The 20,086-nt window shown below is 36.9% G+C and overlaps 1 protein-coding gene across 1 annotated transcript in view; it reads left to right on the top strand.

Annotated features, from left to right (window-relative positions):
- The first annotated feature begins 312 nt into the window (after positions 1–312).
- The window catches only part of rell1 (RELT like 1), a 36,062-nt gene continuing 16,288 nt past the window's right edge, over positions 313–20,086 (top strand). Inside the window, exons 1-3 of the mRNA XM_079811012.1 lie at positions 313–718; positions 13,481–13,675; positions 19,394–19,468. Of these exons, the coding sequence (XP_079667138.1) occupies positions 685–718; positions 13,481–13,675; positions 19,394–19,468 (304 nt within the window). The 5' untranslated portion in view covers positions 313–684. The remainder of the gene's footprint in view (positions 719–13,480; positions 13,676–19,393; positions 19,469–20,086) is intronic.

Genomic DNA, 20,086 nt, shown 5'->3' with positions numbered 1-20,086 from the left:
AACTTTTTTTAAATTATAAAATACAACATATTGTGTCGTTTCACGCATTTGAATCAAATGAAAGTTACAAACAGACGGTTAATCGACAAGCATAGTTCAAAATACAATATTAAATTAAAAGACAAAATGAACATTGATGACAAAGAAAGAAAATAATTATATTTTCCCTAAAACAAATGTTTAGGATTGTATATTAGGGGCATTATATAAAAAAATGTGCCTGTAAAGTTGAATGTTTTTGTGAAGGATTTCTGCAGCGACGCTTTGGGTATTGGAATGTATGTATTTCCGGGTTCCTTCTTCTTCTGTGTTGCTGCCATTTAGAATAATGCTGCCTCCTGTAGGACTGGAAACGAACCATCTGCATGCATGCAAACTATAACACCATATGTGTAGACAGGACAATTTTGTACGTAAAAGCATCTTTACAAACGGCTTTTGTCCTGGGGATTTTACTACTTTTGAATCCATTCTAAGTCCACCGGACCGTGTAGGTGTTCGCGTTGAATGTTGTACGGGGTTACAACTTTAAAAGTGGGATGTTCCTCATAGCAGTGATAAGAATGAGGAAACACCAGTAGCCGTGGATATAAGCACTGCTCAAAGCTCACGAGTCTCTGGACACTCCAGTCCGTGTCCGAGTTCATCTGTGGAGGACAGAACGCCGGTCACACGGGTGGGCCGATGGCAGATTCCACTACGAACGGGGACGGGTCAAGTAAGTACTCAACCGCTTAAGACGTGCTGGGCAGAACCATTCATCCATACGCGTCTGTATAGTACCAGTGTGTTTGTGGCGCACTGGGGTGAATGCTGGGGGTCCTTTGCGCAAGGTGCGGTTGTCTATCTTAAAGTTATTGGCAGATGACCTGGGATTGCTCCCGACCCATTACGATTCGATGCTGCCGCATGACCGAGAATCGATATTTGGTAATATTTTAGTTCATGGTCGTGCGAACAGACGTGTTGACATTAGAAATCGCACTGCTCAAGCTGCTCTTTTATATCTCAGGACACTTAATTGAGTTCTCAATTATGTTTCATTTAACTACCAATTTCTATGATATTTTTAAAGGAGTAGGATACGACATAAATGAAACCGTTGAAACCACATAAAAATGAAACGGCATTAAGGGCATCTGTAACTTGCAGTAGTATCACATGCGAAAGAGTGTTGTTGTTATTGGTTTAAAACAGCTGTTCTATAAACAGTTGTACACGTCATCTTTGCTAATGAAAATAGTTCCAAAACATCAACTTTTTGTCTCCCAGCAACATAGACTGAAAGATGGACTGGAACAGTGAGTGGACAGAGATTCCTCTTCCCGACTCAAAGCTTTTTTTTCTTTTTTTTTTTTCGACTTTTCATTTCACAATTCTGACTTTTTAACTCGCAATTGCGAGTTTATTCTGTGAAAAAAGTCAGAGTGGGGAATTTATATCACACAATTCTTACTTTTTTCTCAGAATAAACTTGCAATTGCGAGACGTAAACACGACGTCTTGACGTCACAATTTTCACAAATTAGATTTTGTTGTTTACATGGAGACGATATCGTTCTCAAAAACGTGCACTTTGAAACCCAATTTCAAAAGCTTGCATTTTCAGGCCACCAAAATGTCGTTGTTGAACGGCCTAAACGCATAAAAATGTTTCAGTTTTTAGTTGAAAACTGTGTCGTTTAAATGGCCTCTGAGTAGGCCCTACATTTGAATTTTAAGTATATGTTGCCTTCAAGCCATGTTGCAATTACCGTGATTTCGATGGCAACACGTGACGTTCTCGGACTCGGAGATGTTCTTATATCCTTGAACTAAGATTTATGCGTTTCTATGCCAACACTATCAATGCTGAAATTAACCTGCTGCAGTCAGGTAGTACTGAGGTCACGTGGTACAAGTAGGAGCTCTAGGAAAATTCTTACTTGTTATCAGGAGCTATATGAAGACATAAAAGTTGAAATCTCGTAATTACAATATGGCATGAATGCACCTTTACTTCGCAAAAGTAAAAAAAACATATTATAGTGTATATATGCAGGTTGGTGGTATGAATGAAATTCAGACCTACTGTCACGTGATCCACCAGTGCCAGTTAGCTTCACTGCCATTTATAAATCATCTCCCGTGGCCTCATGGGATAATAAAGTGTCCATCAAATGCACACTTCGGAATGTCTGCGAAATAGTAGGTCATCCGGGTACTTTTTGCCTACTGGTCATCAATTTCTTCAGCGACCTTGGGGCAGAATAGAATTTAATAAATTATTTTAAAAAGAGTTTTCAAACTGTGAATTAGCCAACCAGCTGCAAGGTGAATCACAACATTAATTACTTTGATTTGAAGCAAAAAGGAATTTGAAATTCAGACAAAAGTAAAAAAAAAAAAAAACTTCATATGGCATCAAATGCAAATGAATGACTTAGCTTGTCCAGTATACTTTGTAGTGCACATGATGTAAAAACACAGACATTCTTAAATTTAAATGAGATCTTTTCTGAAACTCTAGAGTGATTAGCATGAGATAAGCGAGAGATTGCATTTTTACATTAGTTTTCCTGGAGAAAAATTGAAGAAGCGGGAGACTTAAGTGAAAGCCTCCTTTTTTTTTTTTTTCCCATTACAATTTTTTATTTTTATTTCAGATGATAAAACTTCAGTCTGTATTGACACACATAGTATCCTAAAGTGTGTTGCTAACATTGTTCGAACTTGCCATTCTGATTGCTGATCTAAATTACATAATACTAGATCCAGGAGTGAGGTATGCAGTTTTTTCCAGTTTATATATGCAAAGATCTGTTTGGAATTTGGACAGAAGACAATAGAATCCATATCAAATTTCCCACCACATCCATTTCTGACTGGAGCGTCACAAGCCGCAACTATTGTCTAAAAGGACAGCCTCCCTTAGGTTATTGATAAACAAGAGTCACATGTTTGGATGGCTAATTGGAAACTACCAGTCTGAAATCTGTCTTTCATTTAACTGCCTGAATGTCATGTCGCTGTTTGCGCAGATATTGAAATGAGATTGCGTTTGGAGCAAACTACTTTGACGTCAAAGTCTTGCCCGTTTTAGTGTTCAGTTAAATAAGCGTAATGAAAAAGAAAGATTGTTTAGTTGGAATGCCTTCCCACAATGTAATCATTTTTGAACTGCTCAACATCCACTTAGCTTACACGGTCATTCGTGTCCCCAGGGGGAATCGAGTGTATTTTTATGACTGCAATTGTTGTAACCTTAGATAACTGAGATTATCTTCCTTTGGATTGTTACGCCTGGTTGCAGAAGTGGGCGGTAACTGTAATACATATCTTGAAATGTTTATTGTTCACGCGTATGTGAGTCACTTCACATCCCCGTCAGAACTGCTCTGGCGTCGAGCCAGTTCAACAAGATGAATGGTCACTTCCTACGCACCCAAACTCACTGTATTATCATCTGTGTAGGCTTACTAGACATTAGTATAGGGATGGGAGTCTTGAGTAATTTTGTGGTTGAGTACTATAATCAATAATGTAAAAAAGGGGGTTGTAAGTTTTACTTGAAAAAAGTTTAAGGTATAGTCCACCCAAAAGTGAAAAATCACCCAAATGTTATTCCAAAGCCGTACGACTTTCGTTCATCAAGATATTTTTAGTTAAACCTGAGAGATTTCTGTCCACACAAAGTCCACATAACCAAATCGTTGACACTTTTAAAATGTTCATAAAGACATCATAAAACAAATCCATATGAATTTAGCAGTTTAATCCAAGTTTTCTGAAGAGACACAATCACTTTATAGGATGATCAGGCTTTTATCTGCATATAAACATTAATCATTCAGTACACATATTAAATATGGCCAACAGAAGCTTGCTTGACGCACTTGATAACTAATATTAGCGATGCATCATGCAATCACGATTCATCAGGCTCAAAATGTGAAAGAATGGTTGGGAGGGAGCATGAAGAATCATTTTCACACATGAATTAGCACCTTAGTCGAGACCTTAAATTCATTGAAAGCCTTTGGTATCTGCTGGAGTGGACTTTACAGAGAACATTCTTTAACAGTTTGAGCCTGATGATTCTTGACATTGTCATCCTGGAATATGGCCATGACGTGTCTTCCTACATGCTTGTTTAAGCAATGAAAAGCTACACATTTCTGCTGCCAAACATATAACGCGCTAGAAACATAATAATGACTCTTAAGCATTTACCTATTTAAATCCAAACAGCGACTTTTTTTGACCAGACAGTGTATATGCTATAACAAACAGAACCTTCAGTGAAGAAAACTTGCTCTCTGGCACAGGGACACACTAATAATTCTGATAAGGAACAGAGTTTCTCATAGCGCTTTGCATTTTCTTTGTGCTTTAAACATGGGTAATCCATTGGGATGCGTACCTGTAATAAGAACCGATACCAATAAGAATTGAAATATTGATACACTTGTGCCTAAAAACAAACATCACCTCTCATCAGCAGACAAAGGCACAAAGTCAAGTAGTCGATTACTTGTGTACGTCCCTATTGTGGGCCTATTGCGCTCTGTAAATGTACCACGTCCAAGCATCAATGCATGTGATATGCAGACATGCAGTAACATATTACAATTGGCTCTTTGTATGCATGTGTGCTTGGCGCATAGCTTGTTGGGGGTCAGAGTTCAGTACCAGAGACTGAGCAGGAATGAACAGGAAGGCCCAATATACAACCCTTTGACACCTGGTGTTCAAGACATTTTTAAATAAAGATTTAGATATCTGTGTAGCCTTCGGTTTTACAGATAAGAGAGTGTTGGGTGAAAGACAGGTGTTGGTGTGCGTATTGATTATTCTCTTTTCTGCTTTTATGAATTTATGAAAGAAAAGAGACTGAGAGAGAAACCTGTTTACGGCTCCTCGGAAACTGATGGAATTGTTTTAAGAAGGTAAATTAATTTTGTATGGGATATAATAGACATTTCAACTGAAGTCAACTACCGATATTACTCTCAAGAACTACTGACAAATACTAGGAACAAACACTTGTGATTAAAATCTACATACTTTTCAACAGTTTCAGAACTTTTTTTTTTGCGATGGAAAGAACGACTGGAATTTTCAGATGAAAATTTGAATGATATGATGCTAGTGCGATGTTGGTGGTTGCCTGTATGGTTGCAAAGTAGGGCTGTGCGATATTGAAGAAAAATGCGATATCCTTGTTAAATAATGGGATATTCGATATGCGATACGATATTGCTTTAAGTGTGTAAAATCGATTTAAATTATATTGAGAAAATTATTTAAAAACTGAGAATCATACCATTTATGTGTTTCACATTCTTTCTGGGAAAAGAAAGCATCGCTACAACTTCTGAAAGTGACCAGCATTGTTTTAGCAAAAATTAATTTGGACATATCTGACAATATCATTTTAACATCAATGTAAACAAACAAAAAATGTAGTGCCAATATTTAAATACCAAAAACTCTTTGCTTGACTTGTTAATATATAGTCAACCTAAAACTTAACATCAGGAACATCGAGGTAAACAAAGACACCAGGGGCCTGTTTCAATAAGGAGGTTCAACCAACTCTGAATTTAAACCTGAACTCTGAGTTGACTTACTCTGAGATGGGGAAACTCTGAGTTTTGGGTTTCAGAACATCTGAATTGAGGTAGTTCAATCAACTCTGAGTAGACTGACTCTGAGTTAAGCACACGCACTCCAACTATGAAAAGCCACGATCAATGGAGCTCCGAAATTACGATTCACCATGGTAACAGCACCCAACAAAAAGATGTTTGCATACTTCCGGGTCAATCTGTAAGTTTAATTCTTAATTATTTTAATTAAGTTTAATTTTCATGGTATCCAAAAGGCAAAAAAAGAATGTGGCAGCAGCTAAAAATGAAAAATAAAAACTTAATTCAATCAGGTAAAGCTTTAAGCATAAAATGTTCATGGGTGTAGGTTTAATGACTTTACAAACATTTGACATACCGGTATTAAATAAATATCATTCAGTGTCCAATGGCAGCAGCTGTTCCCATATAGACCCTTTTCACGTATTTTAATGGTCATCAATATTGTAAATCCTGCAACGTTTTTTGTATTTTTGTTTTGTTTTGTTTAAATGTATGTACAATTATAACACTAATACTTTGTATTATATTACTTTTGCATCAAATTACAAAAAACAAGTTACCGCTGCTGTGAGGGTGTTTCTAATAAAGCGTCTATGGGTGTGATGGTGAAAAATAATATATTTCTCTCTTTTCACTTCCGTTATCAATCTCAATCTATTTTTACCCTCTTTTTGAAAGTTGTGAAATCACTGTTGTGGAGCTTTTCTTTTGCTATTTGAGCAAATTGGGACGTAAGAATATATATTTAATGAATTCTCTCATTCACCACTATAAATGTTAACCCAACTATGACGACTTCAGCTTCGGAAACCCAGAAATGTGAAAAGGGTCTATGCTCTTTTCACATAATGAAATGTTCTCTAATCCCACCGGTTACATTTATTAATAAGGGTAATGACGTTAACATTTGGCTCCTACTAAGGCTAGCCAAACACCAGCACCACTGACAGATGAAGAGGAGATGGAGGAAGAATATTTACTTCCAAAGGAAAAAGAATAAAGCATTTGTAGGAAATAAAGATGACCATAAAAATTGTAAATAAATTTAACAGCTGTGGTGGTGGTTATGGCATATATCTCGTACTACCATCTGGCAGCATCCTTCCATTCCATACAGTAATCCGTTTTCAGAAATATGAGTGTCATCAATGCATCCAACCACTGGAAATCCTAAAGGAAAATCTAATTATTAGGCTACTTCTAGAGGTTTATCAAGTGAATGTCAGGATCCTGTATAAAAGGACATGCCATTTTTGTCACTTTGACAGTGTCCTCATGATGAAAATATGAGCAATGAATGAATGTTCCTGCACTGCAAAAAATGCTTTTCTTACTATGTATTTTTGTCAAGTGGCAGATAATTTAACTTGTTTTAAGTAAACTTTGCTTACTTTAGATTTAGATGAAATTTATAATTTTTTTTATATTTGTACTTGAAATATGACCAACATACTCAGTAAGAAAAGCATTTGTGACATTTGAATGAATGAATTAAGTATTTAAACACTGCTGGCGCTTTAAAAAGGGGAGGAGACTGAAATAAACTCTGGGTTTACCAAAGAAAACCTGCTCCTGACCAGGTTAGGTTCACAGAGTAAGTTACCCTGGTAACTGACTCTGAGTATAAGTTACCTCTCTTTTAGAAACGTGCTTGACTTACCCTGCTTTCTCGGGTTTGACATACCTCCCATTCTGAAACAGAAAACCCAGAGTTTCCCTTATTTCAGGGTTAACATACTCAGAGTTTTCACTTAACCTCCTTTCTGAAACGGGCCCCTGAACTAGGGGTGGACGATTATTTTTCTTATTTTAATTTATCTTTGTTATTAAAAATGAGAAATAAAAACCGTAGTCTTCACATGAATTAAATATACACTGATACATAATAAAGCTGCAAAAGTTATTCAGCCAAGAGCACTGAGTGATTTTTTGTTGTTGTTGTTGTTTGACACACAGCGGCAGGTTTACTGTATTAGCAGGCTGTCACTTTAAGACCTAATGCACGGATCCTATTGACACGCATTCGGTTTCTTTCGACTGTGTTTACATGAATACTCATCAAGACAGCCATTGTGACATAACTGTGTGTATTTGACAGTTCGAGTGTGTAACAAGACACTAAAATAAGAATGGCTTGTGTGTGTCAGACAGCAGACAGCACGAGACTGCAAGGAGTTGTTTTGCGCAAGTTATTGCATTTAATAACTCAGTCAAGCAAAAATCAAGCAAGTCACATAAGTAACAGTCTTTTGCCAAGTCTATTCCCTGCTATATGCATCAACCTAAAACATACAATGTTGCTGAATGCAATATGCATATTGCGATATGTACATTTGCGATCATTCGATCATTTCGATATATTGTGCAGCCCTATTGCAAAGGTATTCTGAATGGTTTTTAGCATCTGAATGGTTCCTTGGTAATTTTGTGGTATTTTTTTAATCCCCTGGAGTGAAATGTAAATTCCTCGGTAGGTACATGGAAATGGTTTAGTATTGTGGAATATATCAGAGTACCATGATATTACTTGTACGTAATATCTTAAAGGGTTATGAGTGAAAGATGTAGAGAGTGATGAAATGAGTGTAACTGTACAGTGGAAATTTACAGGGATTACTGCGTCTCCTGAGTCACTCCCTGCAGGGTACCATGCCAGTGTCTGTCCTCTGTGCTGTTCTCCGAGGTCATTCTTTCCCTCTGCAGCCTTTGCTTTCGCTCATTCTTGCCCTTTCTGTCATTCTCTATGCATTTGACTGACCGAACACTTGTCATTTTGAGCTGTGTAATGTGTTTTTCTGTCTGTGCAGACACTAGCTCTCAGCACTTATTCAATAAGCTCTGCTGTTAGCTCTCCTCTGTGGCAAACGTTTCAGAGTATAGTAACTGAATAAAGCTATGGTTTAATCTAGGAACATATCAACTAAATTGTCGCTTAGTGAGGTTGAAACCATCAAATCACGTCAAAAGAACTCTTTACCACACTCCACTGTAAATTAGGGCTGCACGATATTGAAGAAGAATGTGATATGTGATCATTTGTGAAATAATGTGATATTCTGTATGCGATATGTTATTGCTTTTAGTGTGTAAAATATATTTAAAAACTGAAAATGATAGCCAACATCCATGTTTCACATTCTTTTTGTAACAAATCATCCCTACAATTTTGGAAAGTGAACAGTGTTTTACTGTAGCATTACATAAAAGTAAGTGTCATTTTAATGTCACTGTAAACCAGGGGGGTTTAGGGTTTCAGGTAGGCCTACATTAGGTTTATTTAACAACAGAAATTGAATAATCAAATGTAAAAATATGTATTAATTAAATGTGACCTGTGCTGGCAAAATGAGTCGCAATAAGCTAATTTTCAAAAATGTAGTTTCAAAATGCAAAATTCATCGGACAAATGACAGGCTACACATGCTTAAATGCACTAGTGTCAGCTAAGTCAGTTTTGAGAAAAATCAAGTTAAAGTTTTCTGATGGTTCCAAAACAAAGTCACCTAGCAACCATACATTAAAATCCCTGGCAATAACATTTTTGAATTTCAAAATTTTCAAAAAAGGGATTACTGGTTCAGAATGACTGCTTAAAGGGATAGTTCACCCAAAAATGAAAATTCTGTCATCATTTACTCACCCTCAAGTTGTTCCAAACATGTACACATTTCTTTATGTTGAACACATTGGAAGATTCATTCCTACTATCGAAGTCAATGGTGCCCCCAAAGCATCCTGGTTACAAACTTTCTTCAAAATATCTTCTTTTGTGTTCAGCAGAACAAAGAAACTCATACAGGTTTGGAACATCATGAGGGAGAATAAATGATGACAGAACGTTTTAGTTTTGGGTGAACTATCCCTTTAAAGTGCACCAAATAGGCTACCAAAGAGTTCTTTAGAAATAAATTAAATAATCAAATGTAAAATAATATAAAATTTTATATTTTAGATTGTCGTGAATGGGTGTCCCTAATTTTGCCACACTGAAGGTGGCAACCCTAGTATGACGTCAACACGCTTCAGAAGATGCCAAAACTAAAAGTTTCATTGTTGGGACTAAAAAAACCTAAAACTGGAAGCCATAAAAGACCACGAATCATCCAAATGCCACATCCATTAATCTGCCCTACTCATTTAATGAATGTATATCAGTTCATGGTTTGTGTGTATAAGAGAGAAAGAGAAAATGTCAGTATTTCATTGAGACTTGAGATTAAATAAACTGCTTAAGTATTGTAGAGCTTGTAGTATTAATTTTCACATGCAGTTTACACATTGTCGGTTAAAAACAAGAAAGTGGCTGGTAGATTTTGAAATCCACCAGCCACAGTGGCCGGTGGACAAAAAAAGTTAATTTCCATCCCTGCCTACTCGCTAAGAAAGATATTTTTAATTCTGTGTGTATCGGTATGGCGCACTGTCTGAGGCGTCTTTGGATCTGTCAGTCAGCGCGAGTAAGATAATTTTTCGTGGACAAGGGAAAGGTTCTCCTCTCAGAAAAAGTACAAATAAAGATACTTTTTAAGGCGTTTTCACACCTGAAAGTCCGCACCAAGGTCCGAACCGAAGTTCATGTTTTGATACATTTTATATATTCGGTTAGTTTTGGTTTGGTTTCACATTGCAATTATGCAAGCGCACTAAAGAACTTTACATGACACACTTGCGTCCACTCGTCATCATCTATGTGGGTTGCATCTAGACATTGATTGGTTTGTAAACGGACGTGCGTCTGATGTCAGCGTCTTTGACAAGAATGAATGAATGAATGGACGCATATCGTTGCCACTATTGAACAGTGCGCATTGCTTGACAATTTTTTTTCCTGTTACGTTTAAAAGTGGACATTTCAAGCTTTATATACACATATCTCTCATTTTTGTGAGACAAGTAGCCTGCTGAGTTTCGGTTTATTTGAGAAGCGCTCCAGTTCATGTGCAAAGCATGTGATCGCTCCCGCGATTATTGTCTGCTATAGACTATTTGCTTCTTATTTATTAAATCCAGGTTTATTTATTCTGATTAAATTATCTGATTAAACGTTTATTAAAATTAAGATACAATTTATACAAAACGAAATTCACATTAAAGAAAGACTTTCTAAGCAAAATCATACAAAATTTATTTCAAAATCATTTCTGACCTTCTGTCTTCTGACATATTGCGCATCTTTTCACTTTTCATAATCAATCTAGCCTAGATTGAATTTAAAAATAACATTATAATATTTAAACATAAACAGGAACTTCCTGTAAATGGTCTGAAAGTCCGAACCATACAGAAAATGCTTTCACACTAGAAACGAACCAAACCTTTGTTCAGTTTGATCCGGACCGAGACTACCTCTTTTCGTCGGACCAAATTTCGTCTGTTTGGTCCGGACCGTGGTACGGGGGAGGTTTCACACCTGTAATTTTGATTCGGACCAAAGTGAAAAGTCAGAAAATCCGGACCAAACAAGGTAGGTGTGAAAACGCCCTTAGATGTTTAATTGCTATTTGGACCATTGGGATCGCTAGACGAGGGCTTAGTTAACTATTTACTCAAAATCGATTTGCCTGATGCTCAAAAATATCCCTTGCGCATTCCGACCCATTTTGCATATTTTATTAAATATCAAAATGTGTGCATCATACCTGACACCTAAATGATCACTTTACAGTCAGTTTTATGACTGTCATTCTCTTCAAATGCTATTGAAGTTTTAAACGTGTATTAACGTTACCAATGTTGTATGTAACTTTAGAGACGGTCCCTAAATTCGCCAGTGTTATGCCAGTCATATCAGATGCGCTGTGGTTCTGCTGTGTTTTTTTAAAACATTTTCGCTGCTGAAATAGAACAGAAACAGTCAACCACTGTATGATGAATGAATCTCCTGCATACAGCGCATGTTTATCTCCGCTTTGAGAGCAGATTTCAGCGAGTGAGCGCGGCGCGCGCTCTGAACATAACTCCGCTAATCTGAACGCCTCTGATTATGAGACATAGCATTCATAAACTCAATAGAAACACGTGTGAGTGGTTATAATGCGCAACGTGATTATAACAGATGGCTTTTGAGAAGACTATAAGTTCAACAGCCAGAGTGACTAGTCGAAATAACGTTACACCCGCAAATGGCGGTTGTTAATGTCAAGCCCTGATTATTATCCTTTAAATGTCACCCTAGTCTTGTCTGAATTTGTTCGTTCGCTTCATGTTATAATTTGCCAGACGTAGTTTTGGTATTGAGGTAAAAGTCCACTTGCCTTGCGTTCGTAGTTTTGAAGTGTTCCTCCTATTACAGTGACTTTCTTCTGGCATGTTCTGCAGACAAGGTGACCATCTTAGATTAAGTTTCCCTCAGGACTTTTGTAAAAGACAAAATATGACCACACCTCAGATTTGGTCCTTTTAGAAGTCCGAACAATCCCCGAGTGCTGTCACTGCCATCTGCCATTTATTCTCATTCAAAAAACAGCGGTGCTGCGCCAGACTGACGCTGACTGGACAAGATTTACCGCGAGTTTTCACAACCGTGATAATCACACGCGGTTTTAATGATAATAAAATTTTAACCGATATTACTAACCGTCACTAAATGTTATCGTGAAACCGGTAATCGTTTCATCCCTACTGTCCACACACTCAATCAAACAGACTCCAATCTCTCCACAATGGCCAAGACCAGAGAGCTGTGTAAGGACATCAGGGATAAAATTGTAGACCTTCACAAGGCTGGGATGGACTACAGGACAATAGGCAAACAGCTTGGTGAGAAGGCAACAGCTGTTGGCGCAATTATTCGAAAATGGAAGAAGTTCAAGATGACGGTCAATCTCCCTCGGTCTGGGGCACCATGCAAGATCTCACCTCGTGGGGCATCAATGATCATGAGGAAGGTGAGGGATCAGCCCAGAACTACACGGCAGGACCAGGTCAATGACCTGAAGAGAGCTGGGACCACAGTCTCAAAGAAAACCATTAGTAACACACTACGCCGTCATGGATTAAAGTCCTGCAGCTTACGCAAGATCCCCCTGCTCAAGCCAGCTCATGTCCAGGCCCGTCTGAAGTTTGCCAATGACCATCTGGATGATCCAGAGGAGGAATGGGAGAAGGTCATGTGGTCTGATGAGACAAAAATAGAGCTTCTTGGTCTAAACTCCACTCGCCGTGTTTGCAGGAAGAAGAAGGATGAGTACAACCCCAAGAACACCATCCAACCGTGAAGCATGGAGGTGGAAACATCATTCTTTGGGGATGCTTTTCTGCAAAGGGGACAGGACGACTGCACCGTATTGAGGGGAGGATGGATGGGGCCATGTATCGCGAGATCTTATACTTATGTCATACAATAAAATGCTAATTAATTACGTAAAAATCATACAATGGGATTTTCTGTGTTTTTGTTTTAGATTCCGTCACTCACAGTAGAAGAGTAATATGATAATAATTACAGACTTCTAAATGCTTTGTAAGTGGGCAAACCTGGAAAATCGGCAGTGTATCAAATACTTGTTCTCCCCACTGTAAAAGCTGACAGATATGTACACAAAAGCTATTTTAGTGGGGTGTTGGGGGGGAGCATTTTCTTGTGGTGCCCTATGCGCAGCGCGTGATGCACGTAGTGGGAGTGGCGGCACTGGTCATGTGTTTTAATGCATTATAAAGGTGTGTTCAATGAATAGATCAGTATATTAAAGTATTATACCAGTGGTTACAGTTATTCATACAATGCATAAATTGCATTACAAAGCATAATTAATACATTAAAATTACTTTTTATAATGCATTATGTATAGGTTTTAAATAAAGTGTTACCAAACTTTTTTTATTAATTGATTGTCTTCTCTCTTCAGAGGGGAATGGTGACTCGGGTAACCCAGAGTATATTGCCTTTTTTCTGGTGCCTTTCTTCTTTCTGCTGGGACTTCTGGGAGTCTTCATCTGCCACATCCTGAAGAGGAAGGGATACCGCTGTACAACTGATTCAGAGGAAGATGAAGAGCTGGAGAAAGAGGAGCACAATGAGGATAGAGATCCAGAAAAAGCAGGTGAGTGTTTTCTTGAAATTTGGTTAATATTACGCATATATTATTGACCATGTTTCTTGAAATGGTCAAACTTCCTCCAAAACAAATGACACCTCATCATTTCAGTTCCTGTGATTTTTGTTATGGGCAATGAAATTTTAGGAAGGAGTTTGTGAAATCAGGGATATTAAAAAGAACATTGGAGTAACTTGTAGCTATTAATTTGTTTATTATTAATTAACTTCTCATTGCTTGCTGAAGTCAGATGGTTTGTTTATTGAAGTGGTCTGAAAGTTGTATGGTTTATACGCAGTGGATTGAAATGAAAATGGCTTGAGAAGTAAATATTTTAAGATGCTTCCCTCATAGCAATCAGTTGAAGGATCTTTTTAAGTGGATACGTGACCTTATTGCATGGTGTTTCAAGTGCTTGTGGGATGGCGGATTTAAGCTGAGGTTTATTTTCAGCCCACTTGAAAGCAAATTTGTTTTTCTTGTTTTCAGACATTCTTTGCTTAGGAAGAGAGGTGAAGAAATGTCATGGAAAAGAAAAACTGTAGCCCCTTCTGTTAAGCCTCTTCTAACACACTCACTCTTGACTTATTTGATCTCATAAAAAAATATTCATCTTCTCATTATTTTGACATGATAAAGTATTCACAGTAATCCATTTTAGTACCGTCAATTTTAGATTGGAGAACAGCCAATACTTAATACTCCACTCCGTCGTGTCCCTCATCTTAGGGAGTTTTTCTTTGCCACAAGCCACAGTCTTCTTACTGATGGCATTTAGCCTTTATTTTCTGAAGCTGCTTTGAAACAGTATGTATTGTGAAAAGTTCTGCACAAACTTTCAATTTCTTAAAGGGATTGTTCACTCAAAAATTTAAATGTTGTCATCAGCCAGTAGAAGGAGCTAAAAAAATCAAAAATACTGGTAAAAACTAAATGTTTACAAACATTATCAACATGTATTTTAGGCTATTTCCACAACAAATGCTTTAAATGTAACGATATTCAATGTAGGGATGGGCATTTCAAGCAAAAAAACAAACAAAACAATACGTTGTTTTAACGAGAAAAATTATGTTTTTACAACATAATTGAGTGGAAAAAATATGATGTATGTGGCAGCAATGCGCCACCGTAATACTGTGTGGTTCTATAAGAACATAATAAGCTACTTAGTATTTTTATGTTTATATGTTTAATTAAATGTTATAAAGTGCTTTAACAAATTGACTTATCATTTTTACAGATCAGTTGATTTAATACCTTAGCACAGTAGAATACTTCTGCTGTCAGGAAAGCCAAATAAAGTTCTCATACCTGTCCTGACCTGACCTGAGCGCAAGCTCTCATTCTAACCCTGAAAGTATTAAATACTTACATATTAAAGGGTTAGTTCACCCAAAAATGAAAATTCTGTCATTAATTACTTACCCTCATGTCGTTCGACACCCGTAAGACCTCCGTTCATCTTCAGAACACAAATGAAGATATTTTAGTTGAAATCTGATGGCTCTGAAAGGCCTCCATTGGCACAATGCACGGTACACTCTCAAGACCCATAAAAGGTACTAAAGACGTCGTTACAAAGTCCATCTCACTACAGTGGTTCTAGAATTACTTTATGGAGTGACGAGAATATTTTTTGTGCGCAAAAAAACCCTAAATAACGACTTGTATAGTGATGACGATTTCAAAACACGGCATCATGAAGCTTCGAAGCGTTATGAATCAGTGAGTCGAATCATGATTCGGATCGCGTGTCAAACCGCCAAACTGCTGAAATTTGGCGATCCAAACTGCTGAATCGACTCACTGATTCATAACGCTTCGAAGCTTCATGATGCCGTGTTTTGAAATCGTCATCACTATATAAGTCGTTATTTAGGGGTTTTTTTCGCACAAAAACTATTCTCGTCACTCCATAAAGTTATTGTAGAACCACTGTAGTGAGATGGACTTTGTAACGACGTCTTTAGTACCTTTTAAGGGTCTTGAGAGTATACCGTGCATTGTGCCAATGGAGGCCTTTCAGAGCCATCAGATTTCAACTAAAATATCTTCATTTGTGTTCCGAAGATGAACGGAGGTCTTATGGGTGTCGAATGACATGAGGGTAAGTAATTAATGGGTAAGTAAAGAATTTTCATTTTTGGGTGAACTAACCCTTTAAGTCTAAAATACCATGTTTAAATACTTTTTGAAAAATATTAAAAGTTTTTAAAAAATCATTGTTGTTTTCCAAAGACAGATATTGATTACAATGGTCTGTATCTTAAACCTGCATTGATTGCTGTAACTGATTTCCCCACACAAATGTTAATGCTTTGATGTTAAAGCTAGAATGTCCACTAATGTGTTTATTTACGTTTGAGTTTTATTTTTATATATTTCTGCAATTTTATTTTTATCTACATTTTCATAAAGCTGCAATTTAAAGAGGCCTATATTATTTCTATAGGCTTTACAAAAAAAAAAATACAAAAAAGAACAAAAGTAAATAGGCTGAATAAGCTGATCTATAGCATGTTAAATGGTGGTAGCCTAGTCTATGAACGGGACACCCCCCTAAGCTCACAGAAATGGTTAGACCCAAGTCTTCAGCAGCCAATGACACTGACCTGTTCAAACTAATTTTTTACGTGTATTTCACACGTATTTTACGCGTAAAATATGCGCTAATTTGTCATGCGCACACAACACGTATTTATCACGTTAAATACACGTGAAATACGTGTTAAAATTTACGTGTTTTTGGCCCTCTTGGCTTTCCATAAATCACTGTAGATGCGTTCACCAGTGCGCCTTATTTATACTTTTGTCTGGCTCCGCAGCGCAAGCCTATGTTGACTGCGTGCGTATGGCAAGCCAAAGTGTTCATATACGCTTGGTCGGGCGTCTGATTGTGCACTGACACGTCAAAAGCGTGCGATATCCGTGACCACAGAGCGCACGTTAAGAACGCACACTTATATGGTAAATCACGCGTAGAGGACACGCACTTTGAGTGGGACAAAACGCACGTTAACGTGTAAACAGGTAAACCAAATAGGCAGTGCAAACTTGTGTTTGAAGTATATCCAAACAACAGACGAAAAGAACGTACTCTTTCCTTGGTGTTCTCAAAATTGTATGCTCACTTTTTAGGGCACACCTCTTATAAAGTAAAGTTACATATTGTTGACCATCTTTTTAAGTAATTACACTATTTACCACGATACACTATATGGCTGTTATAAGAATTAAATGAAATTAGTATCAACAAAATCCATCTTACCATTTATTAAAATCCACTTACACTGTAATTATAATTGCCTAAATAATGTAATGAGAAATCTGAAATGTTGGGAAAAATGTAATTACTCCAGGCCTATGAAACTATAAAACTACCAGTATAGTTGGCGGCGTAATGGATTCTAGAATAATTCCACTAATTCGTTCAAACCGACTGTTCAAAAACGGTGAATTATCAGGGAATAGATTTTTCACTAAATATGTATATTACATGTTGTAGCTGTAGTTTATTTTTTCCACTTCAAGCACTGGTAAACACTATACTAATAAAGCATACTATACAGAATTTGATCTTTTAATATCACATAGGCTACATTTTAAGTGACGTTAAGCTTTTTCTTTATAATGGTTTTCTATGGGAGGAAGACACTTAACATAATTAAACAAATTGCGTTCATATTCTGGGCTCAACTGCTTTACTGTACAGTATGGTTTATTATGATGTTTACGGAGTTTGGTCTTTTAATATGACTGTTTTAAAGAATGTAGGTAACCAGACAGTTGACGGCACCCATTGACTTTTTTCCCCTACTATGTAAGTCAATGGTTGCCGTCAACTGCCTGCACATGACGCACCTTGAAGGGCTGGCCACAATAATTCAAATTGTATTGTATTGTTCTCTATGTTCAGCTTTCTTATGTTTACTGTTTGTGACCATTTTTTGTCTTTGCGTTGTTTAAAACTGTATGTTTGTTTACTTACACTGCTATGGTGGTGTCTAGGAGACGTTTTCATCCACATAAGCTAAAGGATCACCCATGTTATTTTTCCAAATTATATATGGTTTTTTAATCTATTTTTAAATGCAAGTCTGTATGGTTTGCATGTTTTTCTAGGAATGTTCAGGTGGCATTTTGTGAATTCTTGGAAACTTAAAAGTGTGTGGACTTGTTCAACCTGACACAACCTTCTCGCTCTCTCTCTTTGTCTTTTTGTTTGTCTTCAAATATTTGGATCCACCCATATTCAATTGCATGTGATTGAGCACTAGAAATGTATTTTATCCCTCAATAATCTTTAATTTATACAATTTATCATCTGCCTGGATAATGTTATTTAGTATTATTTATATGCTCTGCTAAAATGTAGTAATATTTTAAATTGGCTTTTATATTATCATTCGTTTTTTCTGTATAGCTTTGACTTATTATTTATTCCTGTTTTAGTTATATACATACATATACATAAACATTAGTTAAATACTTAACCTGAACTAACAATGAATAATACATCTACAGCATTTATTAATCTAGTTGATGTTAATCTCAACATTTACTAATACTACATCATCATCATCATCCGCTTATCCAGGGCCGGGTCGTGGGAGCAACACTAAGCAGAGACGCCCAGGCTTCCCTCTAACTACCTCTTCCTCCGGCTCTTCCGGGGGGGGGCACTGTGATTTACTAATACATTATTTAAAATATGTCTGTTAACATTAGTTTATGCACTGTGAACTAATATGAACATTTTTATTAGCTAACAATAACAAAGATTAATACGTGCTGTAAAATTATATTATATTTTTTACAGAATATCAAGTGTAAAGATATTGAGAGTAATTAGAGCCACCCACCATCTTCCCATGAGCCTCTGCGGATCTTTGGGCCCAGTGATTTGATTTGTGGAAACATTTACAATAACTGTGTCTCTGATTAGAGAGTAACTGAACTGTGGCTTCGGGTTGCATTGTGGGTCTAATTCTGACTTTTTAGTTGTTAGTAAACTTGGACTAACTCTAGGTATTTTGCCATTGTGTATGGAAAAAAATGTAGCTGTAGATTAATACATGCAAATCAAAAACTAACAAAAGCAGATTAGTAGTCATAAACTTTATATGACTCCAGAACTACATATTTCTCTGTCTGGATCCCCAGCTGTGAAAGCAAATCCAACACAGGAAGTCTGTCCTTTCGAGGAGGGGTCCATGACTTCAGGAAGGACATGGGTGGTGGTGTGTTTTACGAGAAGTAGTTTTGCAGAAATACCCTTCCATCTTCAGATGCCTTTAACTGAAGTCAACAGACCATATTTATTGTTAGTGTTGTAAATGTCACTGTTTTCTGCTATCAAAAGCAAGTCCTTTTGAAGTTCTACTGTGTCAGCAAAAACAATGTTTCACACCTGCATAATGGTGCATATTGATAAAATAACAAACAGTAATAATAGTTGTTTTGTGATAACAGTTTGAGACGAACCAGCACGCTTTCTCTAGATGTTTTGTGTCGCTTCAGTTGTTGCATTTCTGCTTTGGCTCTGCTTAACAATAAACAAGCTGTGTTTTTTATTTCTGTTTTTGAAAAAGACTCTCTTTTACCTTAATCTTTACTTTATACATTTTTCTAACAAAGGCAAGTTGACTAATATTCAGTAGAAGAAAGTGTTATTCTTCTATTTTTAACACAAACCATCTCTCTCCTCTCTTTCTCGGTCAGATCTGAATGACACCTTCAGTGATGCCAACGCTGACACTGTGGGCCAAATCGTTAACTTCATCATGAAAAATGAAGGTAAGGTGAATGAATGTGAGGATAAAGATGAGTTTAGACATCCCACTACTTGCTAATAATAGTCATGTGACCAGTTTGACAAACCCTGGTCAAGATTAGTCCAGGACGCAAGGCCTCTCAGAACTCATAACATGTCTTTGTGGGTTTGTATACACGGAGGGAAATATGAGCTGTAACCAGTCAGGCAACATTGATCGTGATGCAGCATTGATTGTGTCGGCGCATTAACAATTCTCAGCTGACCTCAGAGCAGTGAATCAACATGAGGTCACACCAGACAACAGCTGATGTCTCCAGGCTAATAAAAAGAAAAAATACCTTCAGCTGTTTCAAGTGACTACACAATCTACTTAAACTTTTATTATATTTTTATAATAATAATAAAAATTGTATTATAATTTTATAATGAGAGTTTTGTAAAAGAAAAACAGAGATGAATAAGAAATGAATATGGGATAATCCAGCTGTGCACTAAACGATTATGGATATGGATGGCAAAAATCACCTGATGCGAAGCAGGGGGTGGTTGCCTCCATAAAGTTAATTCAAAAAGTTTAAAGCACAGCTAGCCGTGGATTATTCCGCTTATACTGGGGTAATTTGCCAGCATTGACAACT

Source organism: Gobio gobio (assembly GCF_949357685.1).
Source record: "Gobio gobio genome assembly, chromosome: 2".
Classification (NCBI taxonomy): Eukaryota; Metazoa; Chordata; class Actinopteri; order Cypriniformes; family Gobionidae; genus Gobio; species Gobio gobio.
Note: the sequence above shows the minus strand (reverse complement) of the source record. Positions and strands in the feature narration are given on the sequence as shown.